The sequence below is a fragment of the Impatiens glandulifera genome, chromosome 2 (genome assembly GCF_907164915.1).
Source record: "Impatiens glandulifera chromosome 2, dImpGla2.1, whole genome shotgun sequence".
NCBI lineage: Eukaryota > Viridiplantae > Streptophyta > Magnoliopsida > Ericales > Balsaminaceae > Impatiens > Impatiens glandulifera.
This window is the reverse complement of record NC_061863.1, coordinates 65,069,059-65,091,687: the sequence shown is the minus strand read 5'-3', so window position 1 is coordinate 65,091,687 and position 22,629 is coordinate 65,069,059. Positions and strand designations below refer to the sequence as shown.

The 22,629-nt window shown below is 32.2% G+C and overlaps 5 protein-coding genes across 6 annotated transcripts; 2 read left to right on the top strand and 3 right to left on the bottom strand.

Moving 5' to 3' along the window:
* Positions 1–1,306: 1,306 nt before the first annotated feature.
* LOC124927576 (salutaridine reductase-like) lies at positions 1,307–2,834 on the bottom strand. Of its 2 annotated transcripts, none has more exons than XM_047468019.1 (5): positions 2,737–2,834; positions 2,421–2,658; positions 2,270–2,344; positions 1,968–2,150; positions 1,307–1,897 (listed from the first exon to the last, which is right to left on the bottom strand). In XM_047468019.1, exons 1-5 carry the CDS (start codon positions 2,769–2,771, stop codon positions 1,520–1,522), a joined length of 909 nt encoding a protein of 302 aa, XP_047323975.1. In that variant the 5' UTR covers positions 2,772–2,834; the 3' UTR covers positions 1,307–1,519. The 2 variants fall into 2 exon arrangements, with proteins under 2 accessions (XP_047323975.1, XP_047323976.1); XM_047468020.1 differs by having other exon boundaries at positions 2,421–2,655; positions 2,737–2,813.
* An 803-nt stretch (positions 2,835–3,637) lies between these two features.
* LOC124925380 (pentatricopeptide repeat-containing protein At5g18475) lies at positions 3,638–5,443 on the bottom strand. The gene has a single exon (XM_047465369.1). The coding sequence runs from the start codon at positions 5,216–5,218 to the stop codon at positions 3,668–3,670; it is 1,551 nt and encodes a 516-aa protein (XP_047321325.1). The 5' UTR covers positions 5,219–5,443; the 3' UTR covers positions 3,638–3,667.
* Positions 5,444–9,346: 3,903 nt separating this feature from the next.
* Positions 9,347–13,376, top strand: LOC124927743 (mechanosensitive ion channel protein 10-like). Its single transcript, XM_047468207.1, has 4 exons — positions 9,347–10,782; positions 10,843–10,963; positions 12,308–12,804; positions 12,884–13,376. Exons 1-4 carry the CDS (start codon positions 9,473–9,475, stop codon positions 13,113–13,115), a joined length of 2,160 nt encoding a protein of 719 aa, XP_047324163.1. The 5' UTR covers positions 9,347–9,472; the 3' UTR covers positions 13,116–13,376.
* A 304-nt stretch (positions 13,377–13,680) lies between these two features.
* On the top strand, positions 13,681–17,163 carry LOC124926235 (BTB/POZ and MATH domain-containing protein 4-like). The gene is made up of 4 exons (XM_047466428.1): positions 13,681–14,283; positions 14,652–14,997; positions 15,749–16,028; positions 16,834–17,163. Exons 1-4 carry the CDS (start codon positions 13,883–13,885, stop codon positions 17,022–17,024), a joined length of 1,218 nt encoding a protein of 405 aa, XP_047322384.1. The 5' UTR covers positions 13,681–13,882; the 3' UTR covers positions 17,025–17,163.
* Positions 17,164–20,889: 3,726 nt separating this feature from the next.
* On the bottom strand, positions 20,890–22,220 carry LOC124927538 (protein RESTRICTED TEV MOVEMENT 2-like). Its single transcript, XM_047467972.1, has 2 exons — positions 22,086–22,220; positions 20,890–21,835 (listed from the first exon to the last, which is right to left on the bottom strand). Exons 1-2 carry the CDS (start codon positions 22,171–22,173, stop codon positions 21,012–21,014), a joined length of 912 nt encoding a protein of 303 aa, XP_047323928.1. The 5' UTR covers positions 22,174–22,220; the 3' UTR covers positions 20,890–21,011.
* Positions 22,221–22,629: the final 409 nt, after the last annotated feature.

Here is a 22,629-nt window from a genome sequence, read left to right as displayed (position 1 = left end):
ATTTTCTCCACTTAAATGACCCTTCAACAAATATAATGACAATTAAAATTCTTATACTTTATCCTATTTTCCTTTTTTCTTTCTAATATAAGCAAGATTTTTTTTCATATACATGTAAACATATATTTTATTTTTTCAAATTGTGAATGTTTTCATTAGTACACTATTGTTGCAGAGAAAAATCAAATTATTACAAAATAAGTTAGGAATTCTTAAAATTTTAAGATTCTGATTTAGGTAAACTCTTGCGAATATAAATAAGTAAATAATTATATATATATATATATATATATATATATGTATATGTATATGTATATGCAATTCACAAATAAAATGTGTCCAAATTAAATCACAGTTATATTGCAGTTGCTTAATGATTTTTTTTTGTGACTAGAAATCACACAGACAAGTTTGGTTGATAATAAATGAGTTCAACTTTTTATTGTCTTGTTAAAAATAATTGAAATTATTGGTAAAGTTGAATTTGAACAAAAAAAAAAACTTAAAAAATGTATAATTAAGTCATGTTTTAGAAAATTATTTTATTTAATCAATATTCTTATTAAATATATATATATATATATATATATATATATATATATATATATATATATATATATATATATATATATATATATATATATATATATATATATAAAATAAGTGTTAACATCAAAATTTATTTATTTTTTTCTCTAAACTAAGTAAGTTCCTAGGGTAGACAACTATCCCAAGATGAACTGTTTTCAAATATATTACAGGATTTGGTTTGAAAAAAATCATGAATTTTCTTGAGAATAAAGTTTGACCTTCTAGATTGATTAAGAGTTTTATTTTCAAAGAGTGTCCCTATTTTTTTTTATGGTATCATTAATGTGAGGTTGTTTACTTCTTAAATTAACTGATAATTATTTATTTTTAATAATAAATGTTAGATGTTAATTTAATCTACCTTAAATCATATATCATTGTAAAAGTCAACTTTTTACTCAGATTTGCAAGTTTTTTTTTAAGTAATGGATGAGATGCCATCTCTTACATTAATTTATACCTAACATATATTGGCATATCCTTTGGAGTCTTCATGTGCCCTTATTTCAAAATAGAGAAAACTATTTAATTGTTATTTGCATACTTATATATATTTATTGCTCAAATTATTGGCATTTCCAAACACTATGGAGAGGTATAAAGAAGTAGAAGCAGAAGAAGAAGGGTACATGCAGATAGAACAAATATAAAGTATGTATGTACTTCTTTCATGGGCAATTGTATGTATTTTCTATCTGAATTCATTGAAAGTAGATTCAAATTTTAATCTTGTTCTAGATTATGAGATATTGAAGAATATATTATTCTGAAAATTAGGGAAACACACATAAACGAAACAATGAAAGAGTCCCAAGATGCTTTTGCAGCTGGATAAGCATTAGGAACATAAAACACAACATAATGATAAAGCTTAAATCTTTATTTAATTTACGGCACACTCCAGAGTCCTCCTTGTGTGTTGTTTATATCAGAATTCTGATATTTGAGTCTGATTGAAGAAGAAGCCAGAACAACCACTGGGAGGGTTTAAAGCCAGCATGACCGGACCTTTTGCTCCAACTTCAGCACTATGTTCCCCTTGATGCCCATTTAGGCCTGTTTGAGTATAGCCAGGACACACTGAATTTATGATTAAATCTGGTACATCTCTGGCTAAGACTCTTGCATAGCCATTTTGAGCAGCCTTTGAAACCGTGTATGCAGATAAGTTATTTGGCCAACCTTTGCTCTCTATCTTATCCTCTTCTGCATCCTTTAGAAATTCTTCCACTATCTCGTCGATTTTCTCTTCTGTCAGATCATCCACTTCACTCAACACCGCCCTTGCCCTTTCGTTTGTAACATTCTGCACAAAAGTGCCATTCATGTTTCATTCAATGTGGCTTTATTATATGGTATGTTTGAATTGTACTTACCTCAAGTTTTCCTGTTACTGATGAGACATTGACTATTGTCGGCTTCGCAGAGAGGCGAAGAAGAGGAATGAGAGCTTTTGTGACATGCTTGACTCCATAGTAGTTGGTTTCTACACACACTTTTGCGTTATCATAAGTTTGCTTCATAGACTTTAGTAACAACATTGCATTTTCGTAGGAAGCCTGTATATAAATAACCAGCCAATTAAGAATATAAATTTTACTTAATTTGGAAATGTCAATTAAGTTATTCAAAGACTATATTAGGATAAGAACTCATGTGTTGGAGTTTTCATACTTACATCACCAGCCTTGAAACCCAATCTTTCTAATAAATCTGTATCTATTGTGGTTCCAAGAACTCCAGAATTGTTAACCTGCAACATGTATTACTTCCTTATTGTTATCATATTCATATTCTTAAGTTTGCTAAGGAAAAAAACAACATTTTACCAATATATCGAGCTTGCCGAATTGGGTTGTGATGTAGTTTGCTAATGAAGCAATGCTATGAGGATCTGTTACATCGAGCTGATAGAATCTTATATTATTTTTGTTGATATTTTTTACAGCTTCAATCCCCTTTTGCTGGTCTCTGGATGTAAGAATTACAGTGAGTCCTTCCATTGCCAATTGTTTGCATATCTCAAACCCTATTCCTCCATTGCCTCCTGTTACAACTGCTATTCTGCTGCAATATGGATTGGAGACAATTATCAGCTTATTAGTTAAACAAATAGAACAATTAGTATTAAGGTTTAATTGTTACCTTTGCTGATCAACAGCTGTTTTTGTTTCTGCCATGTGATTATTAATAATTTTGTTGGTTTAAATGATTTGGTGTGGAGAATGGAGATCTTGTCCTTTATTTATAAGCTTAATTTTTAGATATTGGAGGACTTTTCTAATTTTAATAGTGTGGAAACTTGGTCTCACACATCAATTTCATTTTTGGTACTTAAGAAAATTTCATTTTTAATACTTAAAAACAATTTCATTTTTGGTACTTTGGAACAATTTCATTGACCATAAAAGTATTAAAGATTAAAATAATCAAATAGTTTCCTCAATGACTAAAGGTCAAATAACCCATACATGATATATTTTTTTTTTAAAATATTGAAACATCTTACAGTGTTTAGTTAGTCAATAATTAATGTATTTGAGTTATAAGAACGTGATAACTCACTAAAAGTAACACGTGATAAGAGTGATTTTTAAAATATCAAGTCACACCATCACAATATAATTATTTATTATTATTATTTTTTTTAAATATAATTGTATTAGATTGGACCAAAAAGATTTTTCTAGCCTACTAAATTGATTGTTCATTCCAAATATACAAATCAATTAAAAAGACACTAAATTGCACTATTTGTTGAGAGACTATGTCAAAAGAATGTAGATTCAAAATGGGACAATTACTCCACTACTCTAAAGATCAACTTTTCTAAAGATGTGGCTAGTAAGGTTCAAAAAAACCATATAAATAAAAATAATTATCAATCTAATACAATAGAATTCTAAAAAAAACAAATAAAAATAATTTCAAAAGTGTCTTTCTAATAAAAAGTAACATATAAATAAGAGAATTATTACTTAATGTTTTTTATTATTTCAAAATTAGTTCATTCTGAATAACACATTTTTATTTATAAAAGAATTCATACAAGAAACAACCAAACCATTGCCATAAATCATTCAAAAAGTTCGTCAAGTAGTTCAAACATAGGCAAGAGTTTTCTCTCCCGACACACAGACTCAACCAAAGAAGACCACGATTCAACCTCGGGTTTGAACCCCACCTCAACTAAATCACACAAAACCATCATAGCATCGGCCACTCTCCCATCCTCACTGAGTTTAACTATCAACTCGTTTGAAGTCGCGAAATGTGGTTTGATTCCCCTGCTCAACATTAGCCCCAACAATTCAACTGCCCTTTCTAATTCACTTTCCTTACACAATCTATTCAAAACAATCCTATAACTCCCTTTATTCAGTTGAATACCAGCATTAGGTAGCCTATACAGCATCTCAAGAGCCTCCTCGAATCGAAAATTTCTACACAAACCACCCAATACCACGTTAAAAGTAACTGTATCTGCTCTGCATTCGTTTTCTTTCATTTCTTCGAGCAATAACTTTGCTTCTTCGATTTTCCCCATTTTGCATAATGTATCGACTAAAGTGGTGTAGCTGATCGTGTCTGGTTTCACGCCAATCTTCTTCATTTCGTCGAACATTGCTGTTGCCTCCTCCAATCTTCCTTCGCTGCAGAGACCAGTCATTAAGGTTGAATAATTGAATAGGTTTGGCTGACAACCGTTGTTTTTCATGAAATCCATGATGTTCTTGGCGCGATCAACTTTTCCCCATTGACAAAAACCTTTGATCAGAACATTGTATGTCAGTGCATCGGGCAAGAACTGGTTTCCAGAGAGCATTTCCTCGAATAAATCTATTGCTTCTTTAAGTTTACCAATTTTGCAAAATCCATCCATTAGAGTTGAATAGGTGATCAGGTTTGGATAGGAATCTACATTCTTCTTCATCTCTTCCAACATTTGAAAAGCAGATTCAGGATCACCTCTCTTGCAGTGATATTTTACAAAGATGTTGAATATGCATGTATTAGGTTCTAAATTGAGATTCTTCTTCACATTCAAGAGAAAACTCTGAATCAAATGGATCTGATTTGATTCCACTAATAAATTGAGACATGTGCTGATAGCTTTAAGCGTGGGCTTTTGGCGAACGATAGGTTGGATTGTATCAAACATCTGAATCATTTCATCATACAAGGAAGCTCTGAAGAAATGCTTCATGAGATTGATGAATATACCTTCTTCAAATCTACAAGTTTCATATCTCATTTGAGCAAGAATGGAATTGATGGCTTGAAATTTTCTGAAACGGCCGAGCTTTTCAAGGATAACGAAATAGGTAGCGTTATTGTGAGAAAAACCCTTTTGTTTTGATACCTTGTTGAAGATATCTAGGGCGAGCTGAGGATCTTTTTCATGTTGAATCATTTTCACTGCGTTTGAATGAGAGATAAACGTGGATTTCCTATGAGCATCTAAAAGGATGGTACCGAGTTCGATAGGAGGAACTGATTTCGCAGAAGTGGTTTTGAGGAACTGAAGTGGAGAGATCCATTTGATTGGAATGGAGGAATCGGAAGAGGCTGAGAAACAACGAAAATTCTTGTAGATTACTACTGCTACTACTTTTGTTGCATTCATGAGCTTCTTCTTCTTCACATGTTAAGAAAGGGCGATGAAGCAAAATCAGACCAGAATCTAACCTGTTTGTAGAGGAAGAGGAAAACGGAGCTTTGGTCCGGTGCCGGAAAAGCTTGTACTTAACGGAGATTTGGTCGCCCACGGTTCCCGTTCTTCTCTCGCCGGATTGCTGGATCGCCGACTTGCAGTTGCAGAGGTCTCTTCTGATGACGGATTTGTCAATCTAGAAAGGGCCGGATCTACCGGGTCGGGTAAAGTTTGAATATATTTTAAATGTTTTTTTAAAATTTGATCAATCGACCATGAAAAAGGATCATTCTCATTTTTAACCTTACTAAATTCACTTTTTTTTATTATTTTTAGTTTTTTTTAAAAAAAATTCTCTTTTATCCTTACTAACCTTTTTTTTTTTTTTCTTTTTCTTCCTTTCTTTTCGTTTCATTCTCCCTCTTTTCCCCGGCGACGGTTGCTCCCCTCTCCCAAGCCCAGCCCCAGCCGGACGAGTGACGATCGCCAAGCCCCAACCGAACTTTCGTTTTCTTGCTCTCAAGCCCCAGCCGGACTTTCGTTTTCGCCAAGACCCTCTCGGGTTTTTTCAAATTATATTCTTGTTTTCTCGTTCTAATCATGCTGAATGCAAACCTGTATTCAAGATTACTTTTAGAGTTTTAGTTTAAGGTTTAGTTAGGGTTGAAATGCTTATTATTATGATGACCGGTTTCTATTCTATTTTTACATGCTGAACAAACATGAATGCAAGATTACTTTTATGGTTTATGGTTTAGTTAGGGTTGAAATGCGTTAGTTCTATGCTTAGTTTTACTGTTTTAGAATAATCTGAATGACAATTGAATTGCGTGGATCCTGGGGGTGGGACGTGGGGGTTGAGCGTAGGGCGTGGGGGGTAGTGCGTGGGGGTGGGGCGTGGGGGTTGTGCGTGGGGCGTGAGGTAATGCGTGGGATGGTGCGTGGGCGTGGGGCGTGGGCGTGGGGCTTGGGCTTGGGTGTGGGTCGAGATAGGAAATTTTCAAGAACTCAAGAAGAATTTAATGAGGCACTACAAACGTCTATTACTCTTTATGTTGGGAACATGTCATTTTACACCACCAAAGAGCAAGTTTATGAGTTGTTCTCCCGAGCTGGAGAAATTAAGAGGCTAACTATGGGCTTTGATAAAAACACAAAAACTCCTTGCGGCTTTTGCTAAGAGGCTAACTATGAGCCTTGATAAGAACACAAAAACTCCTTGCTACTTTTGTTTTGTCCTGTAAGAATTGTTGACATTATATATGTTGGTATTAGATATAAACCTTTTAACCATCTGCTTTATTTATTCCCCATTTTTTCTTGACTAGATGTTTTACATATTTGAATAGCATATTTGGTATGACCCAAGATTAAAAGCACTCATATACTTCAACATTCATAAATATGTTATGTGTATGATGACTGACAAGAACCCTTAATTACTCATATATTCTGTGATTTGTCAAATGGTATTGAAAATTGGCATTTGTTGATCAATGTGGCCTGCATTAGTCATAGATGAGTAGGAGAATAATATATGAGATAGTATCAAAACATAAATTAACAAAATTCAATTTAAATCAAATTGTACACACAACTCTTTTGAAAGAATAATTCATACATATCAAAATCATTTCAATGCTTATATATATCATCACTCTGTTCTACAAGAGATGTCCTTCAAATCTTCAGTATGACACTGTCCCAACTGAGCTATGCACACTTATTAATAAGTTTAGTAAATTAGTTTTACATATTGTGTGGTACGCAATTGAATTGCAATTGAATCCACGTCCAAGCCCACGCCTCACTCCCACGATCCACGCACTACCCCCACGCCCCACCCCCAAGATCCACGCAATTCAATTGTCATTCATTATTCTAAAATAGTAAAACTAAGCATAGAACTTAACGCATTTCAACCCTAACTAAACCTTAAACCCTAAAACCCTAAAAGTAATCTTGCATTAATGTTTGTTGAGCATATAAGAATAGAATAGAAACCGGTCATCATAATAATAAGCATTTCAACCCTAACTAAACCCCTAAAAGTAATCTTGAATACAGGTTTGCATTCAGCGTGATTAGAACGAGAAAATAAGAATATAATTTGAAAGAACCTGAGAGGGGCTTGGCAAAAACAAAAGTCTGGCTGGGGCTTGGCGATCGTCACTCGTCAGGCTGGGACTTGGCTTGGGAGGGGAGCAACCGTAGCGGGGGGAAAAGAGGGAGAATGAAACGGGAAGAAAGAGAAAAAAGGAAAAGAATGAAGAAAATAAAGGTTAGTAAGGGTAAAAATAGAAAAAATTTAAAAAAAAAGTAAAAAAAAAAAAAGTGACTTTAGTATGATTAAAAATGAAAATGACCATTTTCTCAGAGTCATTTGATCAAATTCCCTGTTTTTTTTAGTATCAAAAATTTTATTCTCACAAACTTCAAACCAGACCAGGCTTAGAGAACTGTTATATAAAAAAGTTAAAACAAAAAAAGTAAAAAAAATCATTTAATTTATATTGATCATTAAAAAACAAAACACAAGGTATAGGGTTGTACAAAATGTGTGAATCACATTAATATTGTAGATATATTAGTGTTTATTCTTATATATGTTTGTTTAAAATGACTATTTAGTTACTTTTATAAATAACATTTATTATTATTATAATATTTAAATCACACTTTTGTTGAATAAAGGTATATGGATGATGGGGATTTGTTTGGAATTCACTTATTTGGCTATTTTTCAATGTATAGAATAATTGGTTTGGGTGGGTTGGGTTGGGTTGAAGTCCTTGGCAGAATGCACATTCAATAATGTCAATATGAATATATGTATGATGCACATTGAAGAGTCATCTAAGCCACACAATAGAATAAAATGTAAATCATAGCAACCATAGGATGACCCAATAATAAATGATGTAGATCTTGACCATACCACTAATAGATGTCTAAGATCTTGTTATATTTTTTTTCCCTTATTTGATAAGAATTATTTAAATAATTTTTTAAAAAAAATAACTTTCTTTTTAATGTTTACTATATATATATATAAAAATAAGTTTGACATTATTAATATTTAACTAACTAAATTGTTTCAAGGACGTAAATGATTCGATTCGATCGGTTTTTTTTATAAAAAAAAATCATATCAACTGTTGTTGTCGTTTTTCAAAATCTTAATCCGTCGATTGGCGGTTAAAGATTGACTCGTTTTGATTGGCTATAAAATCGGTTTGGTCGATAGTTTAATAGTTAAAAAATAACAAATATATACAAAATAATAAATATGTGTGTCAGAATTTGAATCTGAACAATAAATACTATGTTCATCATTAATAGTAGACTAGAAAGACATAAAGTTATAAATATATCAAAAAAACATGATACACAGTCAGTTAAAACATCAGTTTTATTATATAAACTGTTAGTTTTTTATTATATAAATCGTCAACCTAATTGGCCATGGTCGGTACATAAAATTTTGAACCGTCTAAAATTTGTTTCAGTCAATTTATAATTATTTTGATCGATTTTTCATCAGTTCGGTTTTCACTTGGCAGATCTTTTCCGACGTTGCATACGAACCCTTGGGTAATGATAATTTTAATTGTCGCTCATAATTTTTTGTAGAGATTCTTCCGACATAGTTTTATTGGTTTGTTCGACTTGCTTTACTTCAACAGTTATGCTTCAATAACTCAAATGAGTTCGTCTTTAGATAAATTTTCAATAAATTGCATAATCGTTGGATCTTTTCTATTGTGAGTTTTGATTTTGTAAATTGTTTATGCAATTTGATATTTAAATTATCCTTTATTAATTTTGATTTTATAAATGTTATCTTATATTATTTATTAATTAATTTCTCACATGTAACTCCTATTTTAATTTAATAAGAATTAATTCATTATAAAAAATATATATAATTGAATTTGAAAAAAAACAATAATTAAATCAGAATAATGTATACATTTCAAATAAGGCCTGGGAAGGCATTTAAATTGCAGAAAGCTGGATTCTTTCTTTTTCCTTCTTCCTCTTCTTCGTGTTCTTCTACATTCTTCTTCCTGGGTGGTCACTGCCGACTGGTTTTTCACCTGAAGTGAAAATGAAAGATTTTTTATTTTTGTGGTCATGACATGCTTAGTAACTACCCTCTTTCTTCTGCCTCACTTTCCCCCGACATTCACTTTTAATTATTTTCATGATTTAACTTGACGTGCAATGGCATTATTATTAAGCATTTCCTCCACCAATTCTCTGCCAGCTTCCATGGATTCAGACCGAAAATCTCTTCAGCTCGGTGAAATCAGCATGACCAACAGACCCACATGCCCTTCTCCCGGTTCCGGCGAAGCAGTCATCATTTCTATCTCCGATGACGACGTCCCGAAAATCCCCACTCCCCGCAAATCTCTCACTCGCTCACTTCTCTCAAAACCCAAATCCAGATTTGGCGAACAACCTCTTCCCATGGATCCCAGTCTGCTCGAAGAAATCGATTCTTCCGACCAGAGATATTTCTCAACCTCCCCTGCAAATTCAGTGCAGTCCGGCAGGACCAACACTCTCTATGTATCCACTCCAAAGACGCCACTAATTGCGTCGCCGGGAGGTGTCGCCGCCGGAGAAGACGATGGTGCGGCGATTTACAAGAAGGTTAGTAGATATCGTAAGCTTAAGTATAAGAGGGTTAAGATAAAAGTGTTGCTTGAATGGATTGTATTCCTTTGCTTAATGGGTAATCTGATTGCTAGCTTAACCGTTGATGAATTAAGAAAGAAAGTATTCTGGGGATTAGTTGTCTGGAAATGGTGTCTTCTTGTTCTAGTGACATTCTCTGGAATGCTGGTTACGAAATGGAGTATTAATTTCATTGCACTGTTGATCGAAAGTAATTTCTTATTCGAAAGGAAAGTTTTATACTTCGTTCATGGTCTGAAGAACAGTGTTCAGGTTTTCATATGGTTGAGTTTGGTTCTTCTCTGTTGGCTTTTGCTGTTTAAACACGAAGCAGAGGTGCGTTCACCGAAGAGTGCCAAGTTTCTTGATTTTGTAAGCTGGACGATTGTTTCACTTCTAGTGGGTTCGTTCTCGTGGCTGTTAAAGACATTGCTTTTGAAGATTCTCGCTTCTTCGTTTCACGTGAAGACGTTTTTCGATAGGATTCAGGAATCTGTATTTAATCATTATATTCTGATGACATTATCAGGGCAGCCGGTAATGGAGATTGTCGGGGGGAGTGAAACAACAAGTCAGATGAGCTTTCCAAGGAAGAAGAAGGGGAAGGATACGAAGGTGAAAGAAGTGATTGATGTGAATAAACTTTATAGGATGAAACAGGAAAAGGTTTCGGCTTGGACTATGAAAGTTTTGGTTGATTCGATTTCAACTTCTGGGTTGTCGACAATTTCGAATGGGTTTACTGATTTTGGTGGAGAAAAACAACGGTCGGATAATGAGATAACTAATGAGATGGAAGCCATTGCTGCTGCTTATCATATCTTCATCAATGTTGCCAAACCAGGAAGCAAGTAAGTAAATAATAATTACTATTTTTTTTGAATAAATTTAATAATAATATAAATAAATAGGTATATTGAAGAGGAAGATTTGAAGAGATTCATGATAAAGGAAGAGGTTGATGCTGTGTTTCCACTCCTTGAAGGATCAGAACCGGGTCGGATTGATAGAAAAACCCTTACCGACTGGGTGGTAAGCACAAACCATGTCATCATTCTTTCCCTTTTATTCTTTATCCAATCCAACATGGACCAATCCGAACCGTTTCAGAGATTTGATTTATTACTTTATTATTTTAAATCAGAGTTTTTATTTATTATTATTATTCAATATCTTAGGCCTTGTTTGGATTCAGATTTTTTTAAAAATCTAGAGGGAGAAAATAAATAATGATTGGTGATGATTTTGAGGAGGTGATGATTATTTTTGGTAAAAAGATTTAAAGGGTATTGATATATATAAATAAAATAAAAAAAAAATAATTTAAAATAAAGAGTATTTTAGTATTTTGGTTAATGAATTGAGTGATGTAATTGTTGAGAAGTGATTGATTTAAAAATTATTTTGAGTTGGCCAAGGAGAACAAGCCCTTAGTTTATTATTGATAGGAAGTTAACCCTCATTATCTTACTTGATGTGGTTTTTTTTTATAAAAATAAATAAAAAGTTATAATATATAATTTATTTATTTTTAATAACTTCAAATAAATATAATGAATTCTCTCCTCTATCATATTATTTTAATTTATTCTTGATGTAAGGTAACACTGAATTGGTAATAAAATTAGAATGAAGGTCTAATTTAATTTTTAATCTTGGTAGATCATTTAATATTAAAAATTAGTTTTATTTTATAGTTTTTAATTATATTTTTTAATTTTAAATTGTAATTTTAAATTTTATTTTATTTTTATGTTTTTTCAAATAAAATAACTTATTATTTTATATTTAAAACATGATTAAAGTTTTCAATCGTTATTTATTTATTTATTTAAAATGTTAAAATATATAATCATTTTTTTTATTTAGTAAACTAATATATATATATATATATATATATATATATATTAAGAAGTTAATATATTAAACCGATATTTATTTATGAATTTAAAATTAAATGTTAAATTAAATTATTTTTTTAACCGGATAATTATTTTAAGAAAAATTAAAACTTAAAAAAAATTCTTAACACTTAATTATTATAGTATATAATATATATTAAAATTATTTTTTACAAATATAAGAATTTATGATTGAATTACAATTTTATAATTTTTCAAAAAATTGAATTGAATTCTAGTCAAATTAGAATTTCAATGTTAATTTCAATTTCACTCATATAAACATATCCAATTATAAATTTTAATGAATTCTTTTTTTTCAATATCTATAATATATAAGTAAAGTGGTAGAGGGATTCCTTGAATCTGGTTATTGGCAAGAAAAGGTCTGTCCCATTGAGATCCTTATAATCATCATCATGATTATACTTGTTCAATTGATCTAGCTCAAACAAAAAATGGCTTATTGTTGCAGGTGAAAGCTCACCAGAGTCGCAAGGCCTTGGCACACGCACTTTCAGATACTAAAACAGCAGTAAAGCAATTGAACAAACTTCTTACAGGGATGCTTGTGGTTGTCGTTACAATCGTTTGGCTCCTTCTCACAGAAATTGCATCAACAAAAGTACTCTTATTTCTCTCCTCCCAACTCGTCGTCGCAGCTTTCATATTCAAGAACACCGGCAAGACCATTTTCGAAGCTCTCATTTTCGTATTCGTCATGCATCCTTACGATGTTGGTGATCGTTGTGTCATTGATGGTGTTCAAATGACCGTTGAAGAGATGAATATCTTGAACACGGTTTTCTTAAGGTTTGACAATGAAAAGATTTATTACCCGAATTCTGTTTTAGCCATGAAACCTATAAGCAATTTCTATAGAAGTCCGGATATGGGCGACTCGATGGAATTCTCAATTGATTTTAAAACGCCATTGGAAAAGATTGGGGCTATGAAGGAGAGAATCAAATTGTAAGTAACATTTATATTTATATTTACCTTCTTCTCTTTTCATTATTTTTTACCTAATTTTCATATACTAACTCAAAAGGTATTTGGAGAAAAATCCACATCATTGGCATCCGTTTCATAATGTGGTGGTGAAGGAGATTGAGAACGTGAACAAGATCAAGATCGGATTCTATTTTAATCATACGATGAATTTTCAACAATACGGAGAGAAACTAAGACGCAAATCTGATCTGATGCTAGAGATGAAGAATATCTTTGAACAATTAAATATCCAATACAATCTTCTCCCACAAGATGTTCATATGGTCTAGTCAAAAATCTCTATTCTTGTGTTCCTCTCCTGTCAGTATAGTATTGTATTAAATGGATTGGGTAACGACAAAATCTCTATTTTTGTGTTCCTCTCCTGTCAACATTAAAATTGTATAGTATTGTATTAAATGGATTGGGTAACGACAAAATCTCTATTTTTGTGTTCCTCTCCTGTCAACATTAAAATTGTATAGTATTGTATTAAATGGATTGGGTAACGACAAAAGTAATTCAGTGGTAAAACTCCATTTAAGAGATGAAATGGTGACGAGTTATATTTCGTCTATATAGTATTGTATTATGGAGCGTTCGTAATAAAATTCCAAGTTCAATATTTTAAAATGAAATCAGTTTACTTTTAGAATAAATTTTATTTAAAAAAATATTACAAAACTATATTTGAGTAAATAAAAAAAATGTGACATGTTAAAATTGTTTGTGACACAATTAAGATTATTAGAGATGCTTTAAATTGAAATTTGAATATTAAAATATCTAGGTTTGAATTAATATTTAGATTATATATATATATAGAGAGAGTAATCGATGACGTACGGCTTTTGCTGAGACAAAACATCTGGGTTGAGAGAGAAACAGAAACCCTAGGCTTCCTATCTATCTCCAAAATCTAGCGATTTTCCTTTTCAATTCGAAGCTTCTTGTCAGATTCTTACACATTTCTCATCAATCTTCGTTTCCATCAACATCTACAAACATTCGCTGATTCGATCGACGCTGTCGATGAGCTCGTAGCTTCCGTCAGTTTATGTCAATGTCGGAAACATCTACGGCGGAGAAAAATCTCCTTGTCTCGCCCTCAAGCTCTCGGTCCGTTACCGAGACTGTTAACGGATCACACCGGTTCGTGATTCAGGGATACTCCCTGGCCAAAGGCATGGGAATAGGAAAACATATCGCCAGCGAAGATTTCACAGTCGGGGGTTACCGTTGGGCGGTATATTTCTATCCTGACGGGAAGAATCCTGAGGATAATTCCACTTACGTATCGGTCTTCATCGCGTTGGCGAGCGAAGGAACGGATGTCAGGGCTTTGTTTGAGCTGACACTTCTTGATCAAAGCGGTAAGGGAAAGCATAAGGTTCATAGCCATTTCGATAGGTCGTTGGAGAGTGGGCCTTATACACTCAAGTATCGGGGTAGCATGTGGTTAGATCTCTTTTTTACTTCGTCAATTCAATTTATTTATTGCTTGATTTCAATATTCAACATTGAGCCATGTGTATATACTTCTTTGATTCGTTTGCGTGATGTGTATCCGAGGGTAAATTGGTTGGATTCTTTTGGCAACTGAAATGAGTTGAAGTGGATTTTCATAACCATTCCAACATTTCATCATTTCTTTTGTGGGTTTGGTGTTTATGAATTACTTTAGGATGTTTTATGACCACTGTGTTTCTTCATACATCAACAATGAGTCAATGACTAAATGCTTCATGTGCTGGGTCTAAACCCTAGTTTCCAATATTATTCTTGTGGACATATTTTGATACATTTCTCCTTCCATCTCTCTTTAGGGGATATAAGCGTTTTTTCAGGAGAGCTTTACTTGAAACTTCAGATTACCTGAAAGATGATTGCTTAAAAATTAACTGTACTGTTGGAGTTGTCGTGTCTGGAATAGACACTTCAAGATTACACTCAATTAGGGTGCCAGAATCAGATATTGGAGCACATTTTGGCTTCTTACTGGAGAACATGGATGGTTCAGATATAGTTTTCAATGTATCAGGGGAAAAGTTTCACGCTCATAAGTTGGTTTTGGCTGCAAGATCACCGATTTTTCGATCTAAATTTTATGATGGCCCCGAGGATATTAAGCAAGAAATTGTGATTGAAGATATGGAACCAAAGGTTTTTAAGGTGCGAATATCCTTCATTTTCTTTACGGTTTTCCTATGTTGGAGGAGATACAATGTGTTTTGTCTCTTATCGTGAATTTCTTATGACCCCTTTTCTGAATATATAATTTGTCACTATACTATACTGTCTTTTAACCTTTATTTTGCATAAATTCATATTTTTTGTGTCTTTCTTGAAAGTGGTATTACAGTACAATCATCGACACAATCACTTTTGAAAATTGCCAAAGTATAGATTGAAAGTGATTTTGTATGCATTTGGTTTGAATAGTGTGATTGCATTAGATGAAACCTTTCTAGGGAAAAGTGTATGATGAAAAATGAATTTTTGACAAAATATTTTAGACTATGCCACAGAAAATATTTTGGATCAACTGTTTTTGCCAAGTGTGTATAAATATATTTTTTTACTTTTTGTCACATTGACAAAAGTGTGTACAGTTCATAAAAAATTGCTCAGGACAACTAGACATAGTAAAATGAACAATAATGTCCCTCTAAATGTTTTATGTCTACTCTTCTCTGTGCAAGAGTATACAAAAATGTCCCTCCAATTTGTATGGGTTTGAATTTAATCTGGATTACTGAAATCAACATCATATTAAAAGTCAACATTGTATTGTTACTTGAAGACACATTTTGAGTTTGCAAGAAAAAAACATTTATGTTCTTAATTCCAAAATAAAAATGAGTAGACTTAGCCATCAATTTTCCTATGTTGATGTGTTATTGATTCATTTTGTGCTCTACAGGCAATGCTGCACTTCATATATGGAGATGCTCTTTTGGAAGATGATATAGTGACTCCTAGTTCATCATCACCTGAATCCTCTATATCTGATACATTAATAGCAAAACTATTAGCAGCAGCCGATAAATATGAATTGGGGAGACTAAGAAGTATGTGTGAGTCCCATATCTGCAAGGACATATCTGTTAACTCCGTTGCAAAAACTCTAGCTTTAGCAGATTGTTTTCATGCCACAGAATTAAAAGCGGTTTGTTTGAGATTTGCAGCTGAGAATCTTGCAGGTGAAAATTTATCCCCTTCATCTCTTACTTGATCTTTCCCTGTACAATTGTTGTGTGAAATTGAATGTTATCCTTCATAATATGGCAATGTCCATGATTTATAATATGCAAATTCACATCATCAATTTTTTTTAAAAAAAAATATGCAACTAGTGCGTATTCTTGATTTCAAAACGCTTGATCCCAATCATAACTGGAGCAGCATATCTATCTAATGTTTTACATTTATGGTCCTGTTTGATGAAGGGAGTCCAAATAACCCCTTTATCCCATCATCAATCAATCATTCTAATCATCAATTAACCACTTTTTCATCAAACAAGCTCTCTATGTGTTTTATATTTGAATTGTTGATTATTGTGCCAAATGTTTACATCTTTTGGTAATGGACCAGGTTTCTCTTTTGATTTATACCTAAGCTCTTCTACTTTGATTTGTATTGGATTCATTCTTTGTAACCAAGACTCATATGGCCCCTTTTTTTTCTTCAAAATTTAAATCATGCATTGATAAGCATTGTTGCAAAATGAGACTTGGGAATACAACAAATGAATGAGAAACAAACAGGGGGAGAGAAGAAGTTGGTTGACCTTGCCAAATGCCAAATAGTTTCCAAGGATGAAAAACTATGTAGAAAACTAGCCATCTAAAATAAACAAGGGGAGAGAAGAAAGCTGCATTCTAGAGTGTGTTTACTATATGCTTGGCTCCATTGCTTTTTCTATTTAGTTGCAAATCCCAAAACATATTGAGCACAATAAGTTGGTATTCTTGAAAAGATTATAATGTTAACTCTCTTTTGCAGCTGTGATGCGGTCAGATGGATTCCAGTACCTTAAGGAGAACTGCCCAACACTGCAGTCTGAGATCTTGAAGACAGTAGCAGGTTGCGATGAAGATAGCAGCAGCTGTGGAAAATCTCGAAGCGTTTGGGCCCAGCTCTCCGATGGAGGAGGTGATACTGTCGAAAGGAGGGTAAGGCAAAGGAATTCTTAATTATTTGAAACCAAAAATGAAATAGGACAGTTTTTCACCCTATAAAGGTTGTTGGCTGTATAATGTTGTTTTGATTTAGAAGAGAATATGATGACATTACTGAAAAATGAAGATTCTGGAAAGAAACTATTATTTTTTTTTATGTTTTAAATGCATGCATCCCTTGTTTTGTAAATTGTGTATGGACTATGGTTTGGTAATGTAACAGCTTCTCTCTCCCTCCCAACTATGGATTTTAAGCAAAGGAAATATAGTTTTTATATATATATATATATATATAAAAGTTTGTTTTTAAAATAAAAAAAAAAGTGTATAAAAACTAAAACTGTATTTTAGACAGCTTTAGTTTCTTTTACTATAATTTTGGTTTTTTATAAATGATAATGATAAATTTGTGATTTATATAAAGATCTAAAGCTTGTTTGGTTTTGGTTTTTTTCAAAAATATATTTTAACTATATAGTTAAGTATATAATATTAAACAATAAGTTGTGGAAATAATTAAATAACTTTAAAAGAAAAGTATTGATTAAAGAAATGAATCATCCGCTAATTAGAGATGATTTATACAAGTGAAAAAAACAAAACATACATATTCAAGGATATAGGAACTAAATTATAATTTAATGTTTATTATAATGTTTTCACCGCTATGAAGAAGAATATGTAAAAAGGATAGAAACTTTCATACATGTAAAAAAAGTCCAATAGAATATGACATTAAAAATAACTAAGTCTCAATTGGGGCTAATTATTTAGGGTTAGGGTGGGCTGGTTTTTTTATTTTATTATTATTGTAAAAATGTTATTTCTATTTTTTTTTTTAAATTTCAATATAATTAATTGAATGTTTATTTAATTATTAAAAAAAATAATAAAACTTACTTTTATCTCGTTTTATTTAAAAAAAAAAATTATTTTTTTTAAACTATTCCAATTTTTTCTTTTTAAACTCACTCTTTTTAAATTATTCCATTTTTTTTTTTAAACTCACTCTAACTCTAAATTTTGGATCTCAATTATATTCAATTTTTAACTTTTATGTTATGGTGTTAATAAGTAAGTTTTATAATAACAAATTATAGACCCTAACTATATACACAAATTAAATTTGAGGACATATATCAAAATTTTAAAATAATTTGGAGTCTTAATTGTGTTAGTTTTTTTTTTATGATACAAAATATCTTGTAGCTTCGAAGAATCCTTATAATAAACAATATTGTAATTTTTAAGTTAGCATTTCTTGATGAGATAACAATTCAGACACAGTATATATATATATATATATATATATATATATATATATATATACATATCTTCGTAACCCTAAACCATGAAGAGTTTTATTTTCGCATCTCTCGATTTGCTGTCTCTCTTTCAGACGCGGCGATGTTGGAACTGAGAATTGGATCTAACCCTAGACAACATTTGAATGGGTATGAACATTGAAGTGCTACGACCATATCGTGTCTATGTCAAGTAGTTGATATTCATACCCATTGCAATGTTTTCCTTTTTTCGAGTATGTTACCGTAAACGAATCCTTGAGCTTTACAATCAATCTTCCATCATTTTGAGCATGTATTTCAATATCCCATCTTGTGCCCTAGACATCTTTTTTCTACTCGCTTGTTCCTGCGACTGTATCTGTTTTGTTTCGCCGAGTCCATCATTCCTTCTTTTTCTTTAAGACGTTTCAGATGCATTTTATCCCTCCATACCCTCCTTTCAAGCTCATCAACATGTTTATATGTTTGTGTTCTTGATAACAATTTCTACATGAAGAGGATATTTGTTCGATACACGCCCCTCTGTGAATCAGTTATAGAAGAATGACATTATTTAGTTGGATTATTAAATTGTATAGTATTGGCTGCTTGCTGCTACATTTGTTTGTCATATATATACTCCATTTACAGACAGGTCTTGTTTATAGAGGCATGTATTTTTCTCTAATTTATCTTTTTTTTGCTCTAAATTGGTTCTAGGTTTGTTAGTTGGCTTGCTGTGTTATTTACACTGTTTCTTGGTTGATTAACTCACTGTTTGTGAGATTTTGTTGGTCTATTCTGTTTTAGTTTTAGTTTCTGGATGATTAGAGAAAAATCACATTCTTCTTGATTGCAAAAAAGATTATTAATTCACTTTGAAATCACCTATTTTCGTCTTGCTGAAGCAATTTGATGGAAATTTTTCATAAGAGATGTCCAGCTTCTACCTTTCATAAGTAAAACAAAGAGGCATACATGAGTGTTAAGTTATGTGCATTGCATGGTTGGATAATATCATTTTGCCACTTGCAATTCCTATCCCCATCTCCTTGATATAGGTTGTTGGATAAAGTGTGAATATTGTGTATGACTAAAAACAAAAGAATTATGTCTCTCATGGTTGGATTAACTATCATTGTTCTTTTGTTTTGGGGATGAAGCTGTTAACTAAATGCATCACGATACATCTCTCAGATTCGTCATACCTGAGAGGTCACTTTATAGATGCTACAGGAAAAAAGGCAAATTCTATATTGCTTCTTGTCCAAGAAGAACATAGAAGTTCAAAGTTATTTGCAACAAATCTTATTTTGCATTCAGCATCTCTTAAAGCAGCAATATGTTTTTCTTTCTTTCTTGTGGTTGGTTAGTGCAGGGCACTTAAAAGATTCCAGAATGCAAAAAGTCTTCATAATGCACTTAATTTTTTTAGTTTCTCCACATTTTTTCATTTAATTGATCTTTGATTTGTGTATAGATGCAGCAGATTAAATAAAAGGAAAAGATTGTCATTACCATGTTTATACAAAAGTATTTTTAGTATGAAATAGATTTTGAATTAATGTTTAAAAAATTGCTTGCTTCAAGATGCAAATAAAGATAAAGGACAATAGTCATTCCCATGTTTATACATAGACTCCTTTGAGTTTTTTGTTTAATCTAAAATACATTTTGGATTAAGGTTGAATCTATCATTTTCATGTTTTTACCAGACCTTTGGTGTTTTTGTTTTATGTCAAATAGATTTAGGTTTAATGTTGAGAAAGCAAATATTAGGACCACTCTATTTTAAGCCTTGTTTATGTGCAATTAAATAAGTTGATACTCTCAAGGCTGATCTGATTCTGTTTCTGTCCTTTCTCTTGCATTATCATGGTTTAGGCCATTGGTCAATTGAAACTTGTGTGTATTTTCTTTAGTTTTTTTTCAATATGATATATTGATGCTTCTAGGAAATTGAAGGAGAGAAAATACTAAATGATTAGCATTCATTGTCTTCAAAAGTTTTATTGATGGTCTGAGAACCGCTAATGTTGCTTTAATGTTCTTCGACATCACACTCATTATTTTCTTAACAATATTTACTAGTTCTATCATTTACATAAACCACGCTCAATTTCTTGCTAAATTCTCCAAAAACAAATTCATTTTGAAATTGTCAATTTGTGTTTCATGTTTTCCTATAATATTTAAACCCTTAGTGGTTGGGGTTGAATACATTATTCTCATGTAAAACACTTAGACTGATATAAGGAATCATTACCCGTTATGGTACAAGATGAGGCTTTTGGTTAATGTCTTCAAAAACAATAAAAGACACATGTGGTAAGAGTAAATTCAGGGAAACTTATGCGCACCCAGGGAAACTCAGGTGGTAAGAGTTTTGGGTCTCATACCCGCCTTCCACGCCTTGATTGAAATGAGGTGGTGGGATGTTGTTTTAGCCTCCTCCCGGTAAAAAAAAATGTACATATTGCTCTCTTATAGATAAAGAATGACATGTTTTCATGAAAAATATGTAAAAGTGTTCATATATCTATATATATCAAATCTATCCAATTTAAGAATTTTATAAATTTTGAGTCACAATATGAAGATGAATAAACTTAGTTTGAATATCTTGTGCAATTTGAGGTCCTAAATTGGTATTTAAGACTTTTGGTTTTTAAATAACAAGTGCATACATACATACATACATTTTATGCAAATGTGTTTAGTTTTGATGCCATTCATGATATCCCTCAATGATGCCATTCATGAACTGAAATCCGACCAAGGCAATGAATAGAACAACCAAAACCAAGATCATCCATCTACTTGGTTGCCCAACCTCCATTGCCCTGTTAATTGCTTGCTCATATTCATCTTCTTCATAGTTGCTTTCATTCTTTTCATTGCCAACAATTTCCTTTTTCTTCTCTTCGTTATAACTACTCTTTTCTGGAACCTCGTCAGCGACGGTTTCTTTCTTTGGCAAATCCTCGTAATCATTGCCCTGCTTTTGATCCTTTTGCTTACCCATAGGATTGGTAATCTGAGCAAGTTCCTGAGCCCCTTTCTGAATTTGTGTTAATTGATCATTTTTGGGTTTTGTCATCGTCTGGCCAGTTACTTGGTCAGTTTTATGAGGTTTTGGTTGACCCTCTTTATGTAGCTCTGTGGATTCTTGAGTCTTTTTCTGCAGCTGATCATCTTTGGGCTTTTGAGACTTTGGAGGCTCATTGCTTCCACTTGTCTTATTCTCTGACTTTTCTTGATCATCTTTGGGCTTTTGATACTTTGGAGGTTCATTATTACTAACATTTGGTTTATTCTCTAACTTTTCTCCCTTCTCTGCTGGATTGATCAATTTTGGTTGTTTAACGTAGAGTATGCCTTGACTGAAGTTTGCGTTTAGTTTAGTTGTGTCGCAGTTAGATGAGACAGGAAATTCTTTGGAGAAGCGTGACCATTTGTTTACTCCAATAGGACGTTCTCCACTGATCTTCAATGTTCCTGATGGACTAATTTGAACCTTCAGCTGCTCTTTACTGAAATCTGAAAAAATAAATTCACTATGAGCATCTAGATCTTGTGTTAAAAGTGTATTTTAGTTAATGTACTGAGAATGATATGGTTATAATTGGATAGTGGCCTATTTGAAATTAATCTCAAATAATCCACACTTCAAACAATTGTTTGGTTATATAGGATGACAATATTTATTTGAAATAAGATAAGAATTTGTTATTGACAATAATGGATTTGTGTATGTGTGTGTTTAACATGCAAAAGGAAAAGAACAAACCGGGCAAAGAGACAAGGAGGGTATCGCATTCATTTTCGTGGACCCATTGTGTGACCGGTTCAAAGTTAAGGTAATCGCGTGTGGCCATTTCTGTTGGTATGGTTTGGTTTGGTTTTTGATGGCTTTGTGAAATGTGTGTTATTATTGATATGAGATGGGCTTATTATATATATATATATACCTTATTGGTTATGGGAAATTTTGAGGTATGCTTTGAAGGCATGTATGCTTTCTTTATGGTTGAAACTTTGTCTTGGTGAAGATATCCTTTATCTCCATGATTGGTACAGGAAAGCTCAATGTTCTCTTTCACATATTTACTCCAAAGTAACCCTCTTTTATGGATTATACAAGGATTTTGAGCACAAGGCGGTTTATATTCTTTTCAGATAATAATGAATCATTTGGAATTTTGACTAATTTAATCAACACTATTTTTATTAATTTATTTTCTAATCCATCAATATATTTGACAGAAACTATGATAGATGAATATGATGATGTTGGGAATCAATATTCCACAATAAATTTAATATAGTGGCAA